This window comes from Sceloporus undulatus, chromosome 1 (assembly GCF_019175285.1).
Source record: "Sceloporus undulatus isolate JIND9_A2432 ecotype Alabama chromosome 1, SceUnd_v1.1, whole genome shotgun sequence".
Classification (NCBI taxonomy): domain Eukaryota; kingdom Metazoa; phylum Chordata; class Lepidosauria; order Squamata; family Phrynosomatidae; genus Sceloporus; species Sceloporus undulatus.
In genome coordinates, this window is record NC_056522.1 from 371,114,609 (window position 1) to 371,133,854 (window position 19,246).

The window sequence follows — 19,246 nt, forward strand, 5'->3', positions numbered from 1 at the left end:
TGTAGTCCATGAAAGTAACTTCCAATCTCAGGAGGGCTGCAAACTGGAATAAAGGACAAAAGAGCAGGAGAGAGTGATTGAACTTTCTCCCCTCCCTGCCCACAATTGTAATCAAAACTACCTTCCCCTTTTGCTTTTCCATCTGTAAAAGGAAATGTGACAGGTCTGTCTCTCTTCCTCCCCATATTGAAAAGAAGCCTGGGAACAGTGACTTTGGGTGCATCTGCACTGCAGGAAATAAAACAGTTTGACACCACTTTAACTGCCATGACTCTATCCTACAGAATCCTTGGATTTGTAGTTTGGCAAGGCACCAGACTTTTCTGGCAGACCAGGCTGAATACCTCACCAAACTGCAAATCCCAGGATTCCACAGCCATGGCAGTTAAAGGGGAGTCAAACTGGATAATTTCTGCAGTGCGGATGCAGCCGAAAGTCCTATACATCCAAAGGGTCTCTGGTGCAGTGGGTCTAGGGTTACGTTAGTTACTTCTGGTTTTGTTTTTTTAATGTATGTGTTTAATCTTAATTTTGTGCCGTTTTAACTGGGTTGTTTTAATTGTTTTTTAAATTTCTGTTGTAAAGTTTTTCAGGTATTTGTTTTTATCTTGTGAACTGCCTCAGGACAGAACACCACAGCCCTAGCCTCCCTGCCTAATCTTTTGAAAAGCTAGATAAGCCAGTGGCTTTCACCACAGTGAATTAAGGCATTCTGTGAAGAACTGCTCTTTTGATACACCCCGAAATCAACATTATTGGGAGATTGCAAGTATTGTAAACTAGATTTAGAGAGAGAATTCAAAAATATAGCTGTCTTAGGAGTATATCACATGGAGCTTTTTGGAGATTTTCCAGCTCAGTTCTGAAGTGACTGCACTTCCAACGATGCGCATTCATGACAGAATGTGAATGTGTTATCAGACACCATTCCTTTCTATGGGAGCTCCTTGCGAGGTGCTTCCACAGTGATTCCAAAGTGACCTCTCATTTTGGTAAAACTGGGGGAAAAGTGACTTCACAGAATTAGCTTCAGGCTCACTTCGATTGGACTGCGAATTGGTTTGGTGTGGAAAAGCACTCTGATGTCACCCCCTTGGCCCCCTGCTCCATCATTCCCCTCCTCCTCCTTCATGCCATCTTGCCCCCTCTGCCACCCTGCAACCCATCCCATCATTCCCATCATCACCTGCCTTCTCCTGCATCCAATCCTGGCCCCAGTGACCCCTGCCATCCATCCCATCATCCCCCGGCTGCTCCTGCAATCTCACCCTCTCTGCCAAACTGCCATCTATCCCATCATCTCCTCACTGCTTCTTCACCCCATGAAGGATGACAGCTAAGGACAGGAGTGACTCCAGATCTGCACTGCTAGAACAGGAGTGACTGTGGATCTGAGCTGCAACACCCCCCCCCCCCCCCCGCCCCCGTGTGATAAGGTCCTATATCTTTCAATTTCCTAGGGGTGTGTGAGGCATGGAAAAGGTTGGGAGCCTCTGCTTTAGGCTAGTTGTTGTTATCCACCCTCGGGTCAATCTCGACCCATGGCATGGTGACCCTGTAGACGAGACATCTCCAAGACTCTCTATGCTCCACTGCTCTGCTCAGGACCTGCAAATTCATATCCAGGACCTCCCTAATAGAGTCCATCCATCTAGCATGTGGCCTTCCTCTCTTTCTGCTTCCCTCCACCTTTCCTAGCATTACTGTTTTTTCCAGTGAGACATGCCTCCTCAGGATTAGGCCATAGTATGACAACCTGAGTCTTGTCATCTTGGCTTCCAGAGAGATTTCTGGTTTGATCTGCTCTAGGACCCATTTGACTTCTTGGCTATCCATGGTAACCTGAGCACTCTTCTCCGGCACCACATCTCAAATGAATGGATTCTCTTCCCATCCGCTTTCAACTGTCCAGCTCTCACATCCATCCATGGTAATAGGGAATACAATGTATGATTCTAACTTTCATGCTCAGTTGCATTTCTTTACATTTTAGTATATTTTTTAGTCCTTTCATAGCTGCCCTCCCCATTCTTAGTCTTCTTGTGATTTCTTGACTGCAGTCCCCACTCGGATCAAGTTTTGATCCCAGATATGAAAAGTCTTTTACTCTTCTATTTCATCATTGGGTAGATAGATATGTGCTAGAGAGAGGCTAGAGATGGGGCTATATCTTGAGCCGCCAGGGCTTCTGTGGGTCGCCCCATCCCTTGCAGCCCGTTTCCAACATGTTCAAACACACGTAGCAGCCTCTTCCATGAAAGGGAGGGAGAACTGGGAAGGATGCCTGAAGTTTCTTCTCGGGTGCAGAACCGCACGTATAGTGGGCGAGGCCCGGCTGAGCTGATTGGCTGCGACGCGGCCAGGACGTTCCACTCATTTGCATGTCCCTCCTGCATCCCTCCCAGAAGCATCCTCAGTCCCAAGCCCAGCAGCAGCACCACTGGGAACAGCATGCTGAAAGAGAGCAGCGAGATGGCATGCCTAAGAAGACCTTCTCACGCTTCTAGACTTCACTGTCTACACCTGTCCATCAGTGGTAAGTATTATTATTATTATTATTATTATATCCCTCTCCCGCCACCACTAGGTGGGACACAAGGCAGCTTTCAAATTAAACCAGTGCAGTTAAGACATACAAACATGGACCTTAAGCTCCAAAATACACTGCAGAAACAATCCAGTTTGGGACCGCTTTAACTGCCCTGGCTCAACGCTAGGGGATCCTGGGAGTTGTAGCTTATTGTGGCAATATAGCTCTCTGACAAAAAAAAAAAAAAAGACAAAAAAAAAAAAAGGCTAAAAGTTTCCCAGGACAACAGTTTCCAGAATTCCCTAGCACTGAGCCAGGGCAGTTCAAAGTGGTTTCAAACTGGATTATTTCTACAATGTGTTTTAGACTTAAAATGGTATTAAACTAGTGCAATAGTAAGACATCACTCATTAAAAGAATAAAATGCCATCATAAGATAAAAGCACTTAAAAACAGTGGCTGGGATAACTCTGGGAACTGTAGCCTGAAAAAGTGACATTTTCAAGCTTTGTAACAGGATTTAAAAACAGGCATGTATCTGTAGCCAAACACTTCTGTGCATTTTAACAGTTGTGCAGGAGATAACTCTCCAAAACATCTTCCCAACCAGCAGTAATAGCAGCTATTCTGGCTGGGGTAATTCTGGGAAGTGTAGTCCAAAAGTGACATTCCCAGGCTTTGTAACAAGATTGAAAAACTCGTGGAATGTATCTGTAGCTATTAGTTTTAGTAGCTCCATGTTTGGAGGCAGTCAACCTCTGAATATCACTTTGCCAAAGAAACCTGCTGCTCTTCTGTGGGTATTCTGGAGAAAGTTTGCTTATTCTGTCAGCTTTGTACCACATTTAAAATGGGATCTTGAAACACTGCGCAAAGTTTGGCTGGTGATGTTGGAAACAAGATGCTACAACCGTGTTAGTCTGGAAAATCAGTATGCAAATAGATCTTGTAGCACCTTTGAAACTACCTGAAAGAAGCTGGTAGTGTGAGCTTTTGTAGACTTGAGCTTATTTTCTCAAGCAGTGGTTTCCAATTATTGGAGTGGGAACTAAATGGAGCAATTTGCCTTGGATCTTACAGTACAAAGGGTTCCCTGCTTGAGCTCTTGTGCATACTGTTGGCTCTATCGCACATCATTTACCAATTCTCTATAGACAAGATCATTTTGTGTCCTGTCATGACAGAGCTTGCAAGAGTGGTTTTTGGGGATTACAATGTGACTGGGGGATCTGAAGTACTGTAGTCCAAAAGGTAATTTTTCCAAGGTCTGGTGGGGGGCAGCAGTACAGCCAACATCACACCTGCCTGCCATTTCTAGCCTGTCTTATGGAATCCAGAGTTATGGCTGTGTTAGTCTGGAATATCAGTATGGAAAGGACCTTTATGGAAAACAAACTTTGGGGCGAAACACAGTCAAATAAGCAGGTTTCCAGCTGGCTTCAAGTCCGAGTTTTTAGATGATGTACTCCTTGAAGCCATTCTATGGGGAGAAAAGCAAGACTAAAAAAGAACTGTTTTTTCCTCTTCTTCCCAGAAACTGTGCAACTTTGCATGTATGTCTAATGCATTGATGCCAGGGTGGCTCTAAAGCGGCATGCTTTCCAAACCCTAACCCTAATTGTGCATGTCAATGCCCCATCACAGGAGCGCATTTCAAAGGAACGGAGCTGCTGTACCCAAGCGAAGAGGGTGGCAGTGACATCTCTCATGGAGATGAGTACAACATACACAAAACAGACAGTCAAACAGGGAGCAAGGGGTGAAGGGGTAATGATTGTACCTTGCCAGCATCTGCATCTGATGCCAGCAGGTTCACAAGGACAGCCATCCAATGGAATGGCAGTCACCAGTGGTTTGCTCCCGTGAAGGTGCGCAGGAATGGTGGTGCTGGTGGCGGAACAGTAAAAAAAAGTACCTAGTAGCACAGCTTGAAGCTGCACCATGCAGTCATGACAGGAGCTGCACTGTGCAGTCGACATGCGCATTTCAGCCGCTTTAGGAGCAAGCAGTATGGTTGGGGTTTCAACGCAGCTTTGGAAAAAGCAGCTTCAAGCCGCTTTTCCCTGCTCATCTGTTTCGTCCCTGCCATACAAAGTTTATGAAAGCTTCTGTTACAACGTCTTTCACTCAGTCTCAAAAGATGCTACAAGATCATTTTGCTTGTACAATTAGGTTAACTGTTGTGTTTTGGACACATCATGAGAAGAGAGGACTCATTAGAAAAAACAATGATGTTGGGAAAGGTGAAGGGAAGTAGAAAGAGAAGAAGATCACATGCTAGATGGCTGGACTATTAAGGAAGTCATGGGTAGGAGTTTGCAGGAACTAAGAGTAGTGGAGGACAGGGAGATGTCTTATCCACAGGGTCACCATGGTTTGAGATCGACTCAAAGGCAGTTAACAACAAATGCTGTATTCTTAATACAGTGATCTTTTTTTTAAAGTACACCTTTGTAACATTTCTTCTAAACTAACCAAACTTTTCATATAGACAGAGATGTGGCAGAGAAGTAACAACAACAACAACGTAATTAGGAAAGTAACGGGATTAAAACAAATGAACAAAATACTGAAAGCTTGACCTATGACAACAAAACATTTTTCATTTATTTTTCTAGGTAAGTTGGAAAGTTGTTGTATCATTTCATATTAGAGAATACATGTTTTCCACATTCTTCAGCTATGAAGGGATAAGACATGGTATCGTCTATATTTAGTTTTTCTTTGCAAAATATGGGAATGTTGATGCATCATGCCACAATTTTTATCTGGAAAAACTAATGCTATAAAGTTCCATACTAAAAAAGGGTGCATCTGATTGCTAGTATGTTGAGGTTTTACTTACAATTTCCCATTTAAAGGAACCATCTCTAGTTTTTAAATAAGCTTGTCTTTCTCTCAGACCACTGCATTTTCTAATATTGAGGAAGTGTGTATATTTCTGCTATATGCACAGTAGCTTCATAAGATTCTCAGGGGTTCCCGGGCCCACTTTAAAATAGGCACCCAGATCATTTCCTGTGTGGCCACAAAGATTCTTCCAGGTCTTTGGATAATGTCCACTGACACTGATTTGTAGTGACTTGGATAGCATTACGCATTTGAACACAGTAACAAAATCAGACTAGTTTTAGTGCTTAAAAGATTCACGTTGCCTGTGTGTACAAACTGAACAGCATTGGTTGTATAGCAGACAGCACCCCAGGTCATATGGGTGATTTATTTGTCAAGTTACAGCCACCATGTGGTGCAACAAAGTGAAAGAAGCTTTCTGCTTAGCAACTGTAATGTAAGAACCATCTCCAAAACAGAATTATCTGGACAGGCAGCCTCATCCCAGCAATGGATGTCTTCAATACAGGACTATCCCTAACCTCCTTCTCTTTAAACTGGCATCTCTTCACATGCTGAAGCTGAAACTAGTTTCTAGTACTTCCACCATCCTCCCTTCCACCTTTTTGTAGCCCACTCATGGTCCTCACACAAGATAGGACTCACTGCGTAAGAGTTAAGTACCACTGATTCTAGAACTCTTAGCTTTTGTGCCATTTCCAAAAAAATAGTAAAAAAAAAAGTGTCACAGCTTTCATTAGTAAAATGGATGAAACACAGATGTACTTTGCTTAATTAGAAGTGCAGAACAATTAATGATTTCTTTTTTGCATCACTGCCTCCTAGTATAGAAATTTCTCAAGCAGTATTTGGTTATTGGAGAGAGACAGGTTTCTCTATCATGTCAATTAACAAAATAGCAATTTTTTCTGTCTCAGCTGAACAACTCAAATATACCAAAAGGGTGAAGAAACACGTTTTTGAATAACAGTAGCAAACACAGGTGAAATTCAACAGCTGCCTCTAGCAGAGAATTAAATATATCCTGCTTTCACATATTACCTTAAGACAGCAGTGAGTATATCGGAGAAATGGAAGACAAGAAATGAAGCCATACAAATAACATTGTGTTGATGAGAGTCGAATACCTCAATTCTTGCTTTTATCCCACTACTAGGAATATCTGAATTCATACTAAAGTATATGAGCAAATCATATATTGGCTAGCAATGTTTGGGCCTTTGTAACAGGGGCCAGAAAAGATGATTACAAGACTTTAGCCATACAGTGTCATACCGCTAATATATTAGGGGTTTTATGGTAAAAAAAAGGCAGTAGACTATGTTATATGTAGATCTTTGTCAGGATTACTGATTTTGTGATTGTTGTTTTATCTCATTTGATGTTCCCATAGCATCCTGGCTGGTTTCAGTGGTGTTTAGAGATAAAGATGGCACCGCAGACTTGGGATGAGAGCTTGAGGCAATCACGACTATTTCAAGTGAAAAATCAATATAGAGACTCAAAATTCATAGTTCATCTGCAGATGTAACACTTTGTTGCAGGCCTGGTCCACTTATATTTTATTGATGTAATAAAACAATACAGTTAGTGTTAGATCCAACCACAAAAAATGGGGGAAAGAATGGGGAGAATTATTATACAGCACATAGAAGGAAAGTAAGATATTTTGTGAAAAATTCCCTAAATAAAAAAGGTTCCTAAAATACATTCAGCATTACTGAAATCTATGGTTAACGAAACAAAACAAAACAAACACATGAATGTTAATAGCAACAAGGTGCATAAAATGCAAAACATTAAATATTACCAAGCAACTCAGTGATGAAACTAGGCAACTCTGCTAACAAGGCAGGATGTTTTATGATTTGCTTGAAATATCATCTCTATCAAACATTGGGAAATTGGGACATTTAGATTCAGTTATTAGGTACACAATATTAGCAGGAACTTTCACAGCTATAGGCAGGGGACAATTCCCTCTGAGCGGACAAAGCAACTGATACATTAAAAAAAGAAAACATTTTCCCTTTAAAGAGAATTTATCCACATAAATAACATTAAGAAGAGCCCTCCTGGATTAGACCAAAGGTCTATCTAGTCCAGCCAGATGCTTCTAGGAAGCCCACAACCAGGGCATGAAAGCAACAGCTGTTCCCTGTTGTTTGCCCCCCAGCAAACTGGTATTCAGAGGTACACTGCCTCCAAACATGGAGGATCAATCTAGCTATCATAACAACATAGCCCTATCCTCCTTGTCTAATCTTTTTAAAAGCTATATAAGCCAGTGGCTTTCACCACATTGTGGCAGTGAATTAATGCATTGTGTGAAGAATTGCTTTTTTTTGTCCATTCTGAAATCAACATTATTGGGAGATTGCAAGTACTGTAAAGAGAGGGGGAAATGTATCTTTGCTTTCTCCAGAACTATTCCAAATTATAACCATCCCCCTTCCTCCAACATCTCTTTTCCCCTAGAGGCTTGCTAGCCTCTCAAGATCGAATCTTTCTTTTCCCCTAACCATGCCTGGGCATTATCACAGCACTTAAGAATTCTCCCACAGTACAACATGACAAAAAGAGAGCATTACTCCAAAATGTCTACATGATTTCACAGGCTATCAACATAAAAAAATAGGGAAAAAAGGGAAAATGTCCTTGAAAACTAGCTTTACAAATGCAGAATATATTGCATGAGGAACTGCTGGCATTTTGTATTTATTTTATTAAGAAAATAGATTGTGCGATTGTGGCTACAAATGCACTGCTGCAAAGCCATGTTTCTTTTTTTCCCTAAAAAAAAGAGAGTAAAAGTAAGTAAAAAAATTGCTTAACATCATAGAGCAACAGAGCACAAGAAGCCTTCAAGCAGAGAACAGAAGGCTTAGACAATTTTATTGTGGCTGTGTGTTATTTAATAAGAAATTTTTTCTCACTGACAAATCCCTTGTCAAAATAAAAAATAAATACTTTTTATTTAAAAAAAAGGTGCCTACTTCAAAGCTGCCATTGCAAGCGTGTTCTAAATGTACTGGACTTTATTAATGTACCAAAAATTGCACCATTAGCTGAGTTACTGTCATCAAAAAAAGAGAAAAAATACCTAACTTTCTTTAAGTAAAAGACTGTCCAAAGTAGAAAGGGGATCAGAACCAAACTAACTGAATTAGTGCAGTATTTGTAGCCAGGCTTCTAAAACCAGATATAGAAAATATAAATAGACTGCTCTTAGGTGGTGAATCACCAGTGTCCAAGAAAACCGAACAACTGTGAAGGGGTTGTGGTGGAGGGAGCTCAGTTGACTTGATCCAGGGCTTTGAGCAACTCTTCACCTTGTAGCAGGTTTCTGTTGCCTTGTATGGGTGCATTCACTTCACAGTCATAGCTGGTAAGCTGTGGAAGTCCCTTCTCATCCATTGACTGCCCTAGAAGTTTACTTGCTATATCTAAAAGGGGAAGAAAAAGCAAGTTATCCACTTAAAAATTCAGAACACAAGTTTCTTGCCCCTGTTTTTACAGACATAACAGCTTGGAAATAAGTGTCATTGTGGTAGTACACATAGAATCATAGAGTTGGAAGAGACCACAAGGGCCATCCAGTCCAACCCCCTGCCATGCAGGAAATCCAAATCAAAGCATCCCTGACAGATGGCCATCCAGCCTCTGTTTAAAGACCTCCAAGGAGGGAGACTCCACTACACTCCGAGGGAGTTTGTTCCATTGTCGAACAGCCCTTACTGTCAGGAAGTTCCTCCTAATGTTGAGCTGGAATCTCTTTTCCTGCAGCTTGTGGCCAATGCCACCTGTCAATCCAAATGGACAGCCCAAGTAAAATTTCCAGCTATCAGGATTACAGCTGACCACATCACAATTACACAACATGCTTAAAAATATCATGTAAAATAAAAACAAATTAGGCAAACAGGCGTGTTTTATACAAGGTGGAGAATTCTGCTTTTTAAAGCACACTCTGCGTGTGTGTAATGAAAAAAGAAAAGAAAAGGAACACAGGGCCATGTTGACTACTAGCCAAACATGACACAATTTTTTTTTCCACATCTGCAGACTTTTCCCTTTCTCCCATCCTACAACTATCTTATCAACAGCAGGTCTCTTTCCTCCCCTCCCTATTATCCTACTCCTTCATTTATCCCTTGCTGCAGCTTTTTAAGCAGGGGTTGTATGGTTATCTCATGGACTTTCTGCACTGGCAGGAGGTTGCTCTAGATGAGTCATGGAGGCCTTCCTACTCTCATCATTCTGTAAATCTAGTTTGGTTCAAATTTTCTCCCAAATTTTAAGAATCCTGAGCTGCTGCTCCTTTCTTCAAGGTACACATATGCCCTGTTTCAACTTTCAGGACCCCTTGAGACAGGGGCCCTGATTCCACAACCTGACTTCAGTATTGGGGAGGCTGTGAACCCCTGGGTGAAACCTACTTCTGCAGAGGGGAAAAAGAGCAGCTGTTTTATCTTCCTTCATGAACAATATTGGAGTAAGTTGATTAGATCAACACATGCAAAGACACTGACCTGATGGTAATAAAATGACTGTCTTCTCCGCCACCTCATTCTGTCCATTAGGTTTGCATCCTTTTACACGTTTCCAAGCCAGTGATACATTTGTTCCAGGAGTGCTGGACTGCGCCAATAATGTGCCCTTTTAACACACACATCACAGGAAAGTCCATTTAATGTAATCAGAAAAAGCCCAAACACATATGCTATCAAAAGGAAGTTACAAAAAAACAACAACAACACACACACACAAAAAACCCCCCATCATACACTAAAATGATGTTTCATTGTCAACTAAAGTGGGATGGAATTTAGGAGGGAATCTTTGAAAACTTACAATTCCTACTGCTTGGAAAAGTAAGCTGTCCTGTTCCATCTTTCTCTTCCTCTGAATATTATGCAGAGCTATTATCTTTGGGTTGAGCTCTTCGTTTGTTGTAGTTGATCGACTGAGGGGGGAAAATCAAACTATTAATTTTCCTCTAGATTACTTTCTCATGTTAAAATGAAGTACATGTGTTTATGAGTCAGATACGAATGAAGTCCACACTGCTCTTTTGCTTATACAAATACAAACACTCCACAGCTTACATACAGAGAACACTGGCATGTATGAAGCAACACTAGGAGCATCTTCCCTTATCAATGAATTCAAGGTGCCAAATTATATCTCAATAAAACCAAAACAGATAAGCCTATGTTCCATGTTATGTAACTGTTGTTAGAATGTACCACTGTTGTTAGCCACAGATAATGCAATGAAAGGTCTTTTTCCCCATATAATATTACCAATACTTATGACATGCAAAAGGGACCTGGGGATTATTGTTGATCATAAGTCTAACATGAGACAGGTACATGATGCTGCAGCAAAGAAGGTGAATGCTATTTCAGTTTGCATTCATAGAATCATAGTTATCAAGTCAAGGGAAGTAATAGTCCCACAATATTCTGCACTGGTAAGAGCTCATTTGGAGTCTTGCAACCAGTTTTGGGCATATATAAACAATGAGTTCAGAGATGGTAAAAAAGGATGATGAGAGGTATGGAGAACAAAATGTATGGAGAAAGGCTGAAAGAGCTAGGCATATTCAGCTAGGTGAAGAGAAGACTGACGTGATCACACTTGGCAGAACTGAGTCTAATGATTTTACATTATAGAAGGGTAGATTTCATTTGAATGCTAGAAGGAATGTCTTGACAGGAAAAGCAGTTTGGCAATGGAACCAATAGTCTAGCAAGGTGGTGGGGGTCACCTTCTCTGGATGTCTTCAAAAAGAGACTGGACAGCTACCTGCTGGGATGCTTTTGCTGCAGACTCTGCACTGAGCAGGGGGTTGGACTTGATCCTTTCACCTCTTTGATTCTATGACCTATCTAAAATATTGGGGAGGAATGTACAGAACAGCCTAGTGACAAAGATATCATATGAGATTCCCATTTTTCTATTTCAGCTTGAACTTGCACTATATTTCAGTTCTTAGGTGAACATTCTGCACTTGGACCAGAGTCACCACAACTTTATACGAGGTACCACTAGGAAGAGAAGTAAGTGCTTCCAGGCAAATACAAATTTAGCCAGACCAGAGACTGCCCTGACACCAATTAATCCAAACGTGGTCTCATGTTATAGAATTGTTTACTGGGTATGCCATGCCATCAACCTCTACAACACAAGCATATGCTCCAGAAGAGACAAGGAACAGGCCGTATTTCTAAAAAAATGAATAACTTAAAACCCATTTGCATCCTGTGCTATGTTCATTCTTCTCCTAAATTACAGGACTCTAACAGTTAATGTAAATTCCTTGTTGTTTTTGTTGTGTATCTTCAAGTTATTTCTGACTTATGGCAAACCTATGATAGGATTTTCTTGGCAAAATCTGTTCAGAGGGGGTTTACACTTACCTTCCTCTGAGGCTGACAGAATGTGATTTGCCCAAAGTCACCCAACAGGTTTCCACAGCTGAATAAGGATTTGAACCCTTGTCTCCAAGTGTCCTACTCCCGACACTCAAACCGTTACACTATGCTGGCTCACTCATTCCTTTCAAGGTGATTTATTCAATTATTAATTGTCATCACTTGAACATTTTGGATTTAATGGACTAATAGTCAGCCATCATCCCTTCTACTGCTTTTGTCTGTTTCACCTTACAGAAAGGATGATTAGATATCAGATCAGCCTGTTTTCCTCCAGTCTAGGGTGTCATCATATATCCCTATGGATATATGGATAAATTGCCAAACACACACACACACAAAACACCCCGAAGCAAAACAAAATGAAAAACCCTGGGATTTGTGTTTACAATACTGTACTGCTCCTGTTGTCTACTACAGAAGTCATGCTGGCTCCCTGTAAAACACTTCTTTTCAAATTCAGCAGCCAGGATCGTATAGTCTCTCCCTCTCCACAATAAACCACTGTTTAGTATTATGAGTGCACCACGAGGAAGACTGAACACTTCCACATGTGTAAGCCATTTTTCAAATTCTGTTTCACTAGGGATCCTGCTTGGTAGCCACCATGCAAATGCACAGAAGCACAGTCAATGATTTTAAGGAGAAATGGAAGGGGAGATTAATTTTGGAGAAAAGAGGGGAGACCTGTGTGTAAGTACTCTGGCTCTCAATTTGGAGTGCATGATTTTCAGAGGGTCTGTGTTACAGTATATCTGCACAGGTCTGTGTGGTAGGACTTAACAAAATATTGTTGTGCACATGGTGATTGCGAGGAAAGAGGGAAAGAAGAACCATGCTGAAAGCACTTTGCTCTGCTACACTGCTCTGAATGAAGTTACAATAGTCACTGGTATTGCAAGAGAGCTTTGCTAAACTCACATGTACATGAGCATGTGTGTATGTGTTCCCCATGAGATACAAGAAAGGATACTTTTTGTTGCAACAGGAGCTATCCCACAACCCAATAAGGAAATCCAATAATCCAATAAAGGAAATCTCACCAAAATGATGATTAAACAAAAAAATGAATTAAAAAATCTTTGCTTAATAAGTGGAGACAGTCCAACTGCCTGTTTCAAGATTTGTTTCAATGATACCTCCCTTCAGTCATCTCAGAAAGACGTGACAAATGGGCTGACAGCCATTGCAGTGCCCCATAGAAATATCAGCCCATTAGTCTCCTTCAAGTAATGCAAACATGTTTTCTATTTCAGGTTGTTTTTCACATTTTAACGGAGTACAGCTTACACACAAATTCTTTTTATTTTCAAACCACTGTACCCCCTCCCTCCAAGTAGCAAACAATTTCTGTAATTAGTGTTCTCTCAAATCTAAAATTATGGCACTTTCCCTGCACACTTTGTGCTGTGTCTTTAACTGCATGGTGTGTGTGTGTGTGGGGGGGGAGAAAACAGGGGAAAGATGTGGTATTTACTGGCAACAACACACCAAGAAAATGACATTCTAATTCTGGATATTAAGAGGTAAAAGAGTTATGCTTTTATGTAAAGACCATACCCCATATGTGCATGTTTCTACCCATATTTCATGTGTTTAGAGCATGGCTGGAGTTATGCTTCTTTAGTAACTTGTCTCATGTTTTGAGGACCAGAAAATAAACTAAGGGGCTCGACAGACAGACGATTGGTCTTTGCTGCACACTGCAGCACCAATGTGCTGGCCAAAAGAAGTTTCTTTTGGCAGTTTCCAGGAAGGGGCGTGATTGGCACACTGGCACGCCCCAATTATGTGCGTGCGGTGTGCCGCCATCCGGACACGGTGCTGTGCGTACGTCATCATGGCGCCCCCTGTATGGATGAGGGTGAGCCATGATGGCACAGCCGTGGACTAGGGCTTCTAGGTATGTAAATGCCCAGCCCCCATCTAGCCCTAGTTCGCTGGCAAGACGGTGCAAGCACACATCTGCACCCCCCCTTACTTATCAGACAAAGAAACTCCAAAGCTGAACCAATCCTTGCACCACACTGTAAGTTCTGCTCTGAACTTGATAGGTTGCTAGGGCAAATCACCAGCTCTTGTGACCTTCAATCCCCAGTCTGTGAACAGGGAACAATAACCATCTCAAGCTCAGTCATGAAGTTCCCGTACACATGAATATGATGGACAATGTGCTTAGAACCCACCATCCAGACTTTTAAGTATATCTACAAAAATGCAGCTCAGTCGTGAAGTTCCTTGCTGAAGTACTAAACACCCAGGAATAATTCTTTCCTTCTGTGTAAGCATATATATATTGCAAAACTGGGTTTAGGCCAACAGCAGCTCTTTTAAAAAAAAATCTACCTTTTACCCAACGTGACAGTTAATAAGTTTGGCGTCCCTGGACTTGATGTCTCTTTTTGCTCCGGCGTGCCTTTTCCTGTTCTGACTGGGGATGTCGTTCGACTTCGGTTCTCAGTGTAGGGCAATGCTGGGGCATTGTTCATTTCAAGGGTGATGTGAATGGGAGCCGTGAGGGCCTTTGAGTCCTCTTCATGTTTGATTGTCACAGGCTTTATCTTTTCTGTGGTATGCAATGGAACTGGAGCTGACTGAAATTCTGTGACAGTGGCCCCATTGGAAGGAGGGTTCGCAGAACTGTTCTCTAGTGGAGAAAGCTGGTCAAAGGAGCGTAGCTGGAAATCATCATCCATGGGGATGTATGGAGCCAACATTTCCAAATCCAAATCAGTTTCCTGAAAGCAAAGAAACAAAAATGTGTAACTGTATGTGTTGACAGAAGAAGAACAAGACTCAACTGAAAACAAATTTATTATTAGAGCTAAACAGCCGCTACTTTGAAAACCACCTGTTAATTTTAGAATCATAGAATCATGCAACACCCACTTAAATTAACAGAGACTTTGAGAAGCCCAGCTTTCAGGGGCTTGTAAACTGTGGCTACTATATGTATGCCCAATACAATAGGTTTTTTTCTATTATTTTAAAGAGATATTAACCACCTTGGAGGCTCCAGGAAAGGTTATAGGTCTGCAACTCATTTATAATTACATTAAAGTAAGATAAATAGATCATAAGCAAACAAACCGCACAATTTCAAGACAGCCTTGCACCAAATTTTAGTACACATTTGAAATTTCCCCGTGTTCAAAAAAGAAGACTGGCCGTGCGGTTGGGAGACAGGGCAAGCAGCAAACACTCAGAAATGACTTTGTGTATGCATATATAATGTGGAGCACAAATCTCTGGAGCCATGACATTTTATTTTACTCTCCCTCCCTGATTCAATTTTCCGTTTCTCTCTCTCTCTCTCTCTCAAAGTTATACAGCTTTCCAGCTTCGTGAAAGAAGAAGTATGCACTATTGTAAGTAAAAGCACACATACAGGTAGATTTTAAGATTAATCTGACAGAATGCACTAGTAGTCCAAAACCACGTGCAGTGTTTTAGATAATGTGCTCACCTGTGTAGAGAATGGTTTTTTTGACTCTGGATCTATTGCAAAGAGCTTTTCCACCAGCTCCAACTTGAATTCGCTGGCCATCTCATTATCCACATCAAAACAGTAGTCATTAGGAGTACTACTGGGCTGTAAAGATAATCCACATCACTATTAAATAAAATGGGACCAGTTCCAACTATTTATCCAACTATAATGAAGTTGACTCCATGCAAAAGAAATAATTAGTCTACATTCACAGATATCCCCCAAATGTTGGAAGTTAAGAGCTTCCTATGAACACAGTGAGGAACAACTGTGCTACTCTCCAATGACTTCCTAAGTCTTACCCATTCACAGTTTGGTAAGTGTATCCCCAAATTTTAAATGCACACTTAGGATAATGGCTCACAGCACTTTCACCTCCCCCATCTTCTTTCAAGGAGATGACCCAGAAAGTATCCAGAAAAATATTATTTTGGCTTTTGGTAAAGCAGAGTATCGCACTGTCAGCTAGAGAATTCTATACAAATCAGAATGCTTGTTAACCTGCATACTCAGATGAGTCAAATGAATGGGAATGGAGGAAATATAATATTAGCTATTATGGATATTGATCAGTCCTTTTATGCTAATTCAAAATCCATCAAAATTGTTTATTGAGCCCTTTTAATGAAAAAAGACTTTTGATGGAGAGAGGGGGAGGGTGGCATTCAGAGTGTTGCATTTAGATTGGGATGGTCTAGATTTGATCTGCATGAAATTCATCAGAAGAGATCAGGCTCATCTCCAGCTACTCTTCCTTGGACTGTTGTGAGCAATGTTTAGAGCTTCTCAGAATAAGGGCAGGATACAGAGTTGACAAAGAATTAATATTGAAAATAGATCTTTTATTTACAGGGCAAGCAACAGATTCAGTGAAAGATGACAGGTTGCCAACACCTACTCAGATGACTAACCTCAGGTGAGCTTTGGCTGGTGCTTCCGTCGGAAGGAGTGGCCGGCTGGTCTTGCGTCCGACGAGTGGAGAAAGCAAGATCTAAAGGCTCTGTGCTGGACTCCAGCTTAGACACCACCTCTCTATTAAGTGCTGGGTCAGCATTGCTACGGAGCAGTTTTGTAGCTTCAGAAGCAGGTAGTGGGGACATGGCCAAATTTATACTCTGCAATTTCTCACTGGATGAGGGGAGCATTACATCATTATACAAAGGAACGTCATCAAACTGTTGCTCATCAGTCTCTACAAAAATTAAAAGAAATCATCAGCCTAAGTAAGAAGTGTAGCACTGCACTTTAAGGGGCTCAACAAAATATAGCAGATACCAAGGGCATCCAACCCAACATGCAGCTTGTTTCAAAATACTTTATAGCTAACTTTACTCATCAGCAGGTTCTTTGAACTAAACACACACCCACCATCATTGCCGAAATCTAATGCAATTATGGTGTCTCCAGCCGCAGGAGCAAGGTAGGTTAATGCATCTGGCTCCTTCTTCAGTTTCTCAAAGAGGCTGTTGCTATCTTCCAGTTCAGTCTTGTCAAGTATTTTGATCACACCCATCTCAGGAGAATCTACCGGTTTCAACATACACTCTGTTTGCTGGAGTGAAAAAATCAAGTCCCCCTGAACAACGCCACTGCAGAGGAGCAGAAAAGAAAATATTACGGAGCTGGTAATAGCCTAGGGTGTTCATTTGATGACAGCATGCACTTCAGTACTTCCTAGCTTCCTGAACTTTTTTCTTGTTCAACCCTGAGCATTGCCGCACAGGCCCTGCTCACTGCAAAGATGTTTGGAAAGTGTTCTTGAGCATAAACTCAGATTACACGGAGAACTGTTCAAATAACAGTTAACACTGATATTGCTCCATACTCTAAAACACATCCAACATTCCCCTATGGCTTGCACTCATTGTTAGGGGGATGCAAACAGGAGATCAGGAAACTGATCTGCCACTACACATCTTGTCTTTGAGGAGACTTAGGGCTTTTAATAACTTAGTTTGAAGACCACTGCAAATAACTTGTTTGTGGACAAGCCTATACTCAGCATTTAGTGCATTCACTTAAGATGGTTAAAATATTTGAAAAATTGTTTGTGGTGTACAATTTTTATGTTATTGAAATATATAACTTGCCTGTATGAAAGGGCAAATATGGTACAACATGTACTGGGCTATACACATTATCTTTGTACTAACTGTCTTCAAGGCCTGCATTAATGCCACCGTAAAAAGCACAAGAAAGTCAGAGTATGCTGAAAATTTAGCCTGATTGTCTGAACACAGTTTACATCAGAATCAAGGCTAGAGGTTTTATCTCACTTTGTCCACCAGTGGAACAAACAACACTGGCAGACCAGATGTTCCTTGTCACTGTCCCCAAAGTCTACTTCCAAAGGTTGAAGGACACTTCAGAAGAGATCTGGGGATATGATGCAGAAAGAAGTTCTGTTGTATAAGTGGGGGGGGGGGGGTGCTGTTGGAAGATGCAGTTATATACTGATAGTTTAAAAGATGTCATAACTGCCTTCTTTAAATGCTATCATTTTCCAATCACTTGCCAACCATTTCCTTTACTATACATCTCCAAAACCTTAATTTGGAAGTGGACAACAAAATCTACACTGCAACAAAGTAGGCACATCAAGCAGTCCACTCAGTAGTTTTCAATACTCTTAAAACTGAAGGAGAGCTTTAGGCAAAACCGTAGCATCGAACACAACACACCAACAACTCCTCAACAAGAAGTCAGACTGCTAAGACAAACTGATGTTATTAAAGCCTGGCTGATGACCTTTTGGCACAAAAATAACTCCATTCCCTGGCTCACCTTAAAACGTAATTCACACACACTATACACTGTGGCTGGGAATTCTTGGTGTTGTAGATAACAGTTGCTTGAGTCTCAACCCAGACGTAGCCCCCTTGCTTGGCAAGCATTCTGTACTGCCCGGTTGTCACTTGCCCTTTAGCAAACACTGAAAACAGAAAAGAGCTCTGCGTTATATGTAGGTAGGGTCTAAAACTGTTCACAATGAACATGTAACTAATTCTAAGCATGATGATATATGTCGTCACATATAATACAGAGCAGTAACTATTGCCCACAGAGAAGAATGTCAATGCTATTTGATCTTTAGCAAGGCTTCCCCATCCTCCAGCCCTGCACTTACTATCATGATGTGTTTTGGTCAGATGATCAGAGTCTAGGGCATGGTAGTATTCATATATGGAGCGACCCAGGAGCTCTTCGGGGTCATACCCTATCAGCTCTGTAATTCTTTATGCAAAGGAAAAGAAGATTGTTAATGTATAGTATTTCTTCATATTACAAATAAAAGTTTCTCTCTATTAATGGAAATTGTTTTATACATCAAATGGCTGCAGGTGTATTATCTATTTCAGAAAATACAGGTTGAGTCTCCATTATCAGAATTCTGAAATCCTCCAAAATCCAAAACTTTCTTCATGGGTGTCTGAGAGAGTGACACCTTTGCTTTCTGATGGTTCATGTAACTTTGTTTCATGCACAAACTATTAAAAATATTATGCATAAAATTACCTTCATGCTATGTGTATAAGGTACATAAAAACACAAATGAATTTCATGCTCAGACATAGGCCCCATCTCCAAGATATCTCATTATGTATATGCAAATATCCCAAAATCCAAAAAAATCCAAAACACTTCTGGTCCCAAGCATTTCAGATAACGGGAACTAAACCTAAACAACACTCTGCTGGCTACTACAGTAACTAAGTGGCTACTGTATGGAAATACCAACCAAGATCACTTCCCATATTTAATTAGTATGCCCTGTAAAGAAGTATTTTCTTTCCATTTTTTAGAAAGGAAGGCCATTTGTCACCCCATTAGTCAGAAGCCAATTATTGAGTTACTGAACACACCTATGCCTGACATAGGTCCAAAACACAACTACAGAAATAATCTGGTTTGAGACTGCTTTAACTAAAATAA

At 41.0% G+C, this 19,246-nt stretch overlaps 1 protein-coding gene across 1 annotated transcript in view; it reads right to left on the minus strand.

Annotated features, from left to right (window-relative positions):
• Nucleotides 1-6,928: 6,928 nt before the first annotated feature.
• Nucleotides 6,929-19,246, minus strand: part of HIF1A (hypoxia inducible factor 1 subunit alpha) — a 73,590-nt gene continuing 61,272 nt past the window's right edge. The window contains 9 exon segments of the mRNA XM_042460817.1: nt 6,929-8,829; nt 9,916-10,042; nt 10,238-10,349; nt 14,170-14,561; nt 15,290-15,415; nt 16,225-16,505; nt 16,682-16,902; nt 18,098-18,245; nt 18,441-18,547. Of these exon segments, the coding sequence (XP_042316751.1) occupies nt 8,678-8,829; nt 9,916-10,042; nt 10,238-10,349; nt 14,170-14,561; nt 15,290-15,415; nt 16,225-16,505; nt 16,682-16,902; nt 18,098-18,245; nt 18,441-18,547 (1,666 nt within the window). The 3' untranslated portion in view covers nt 6,929-8,677.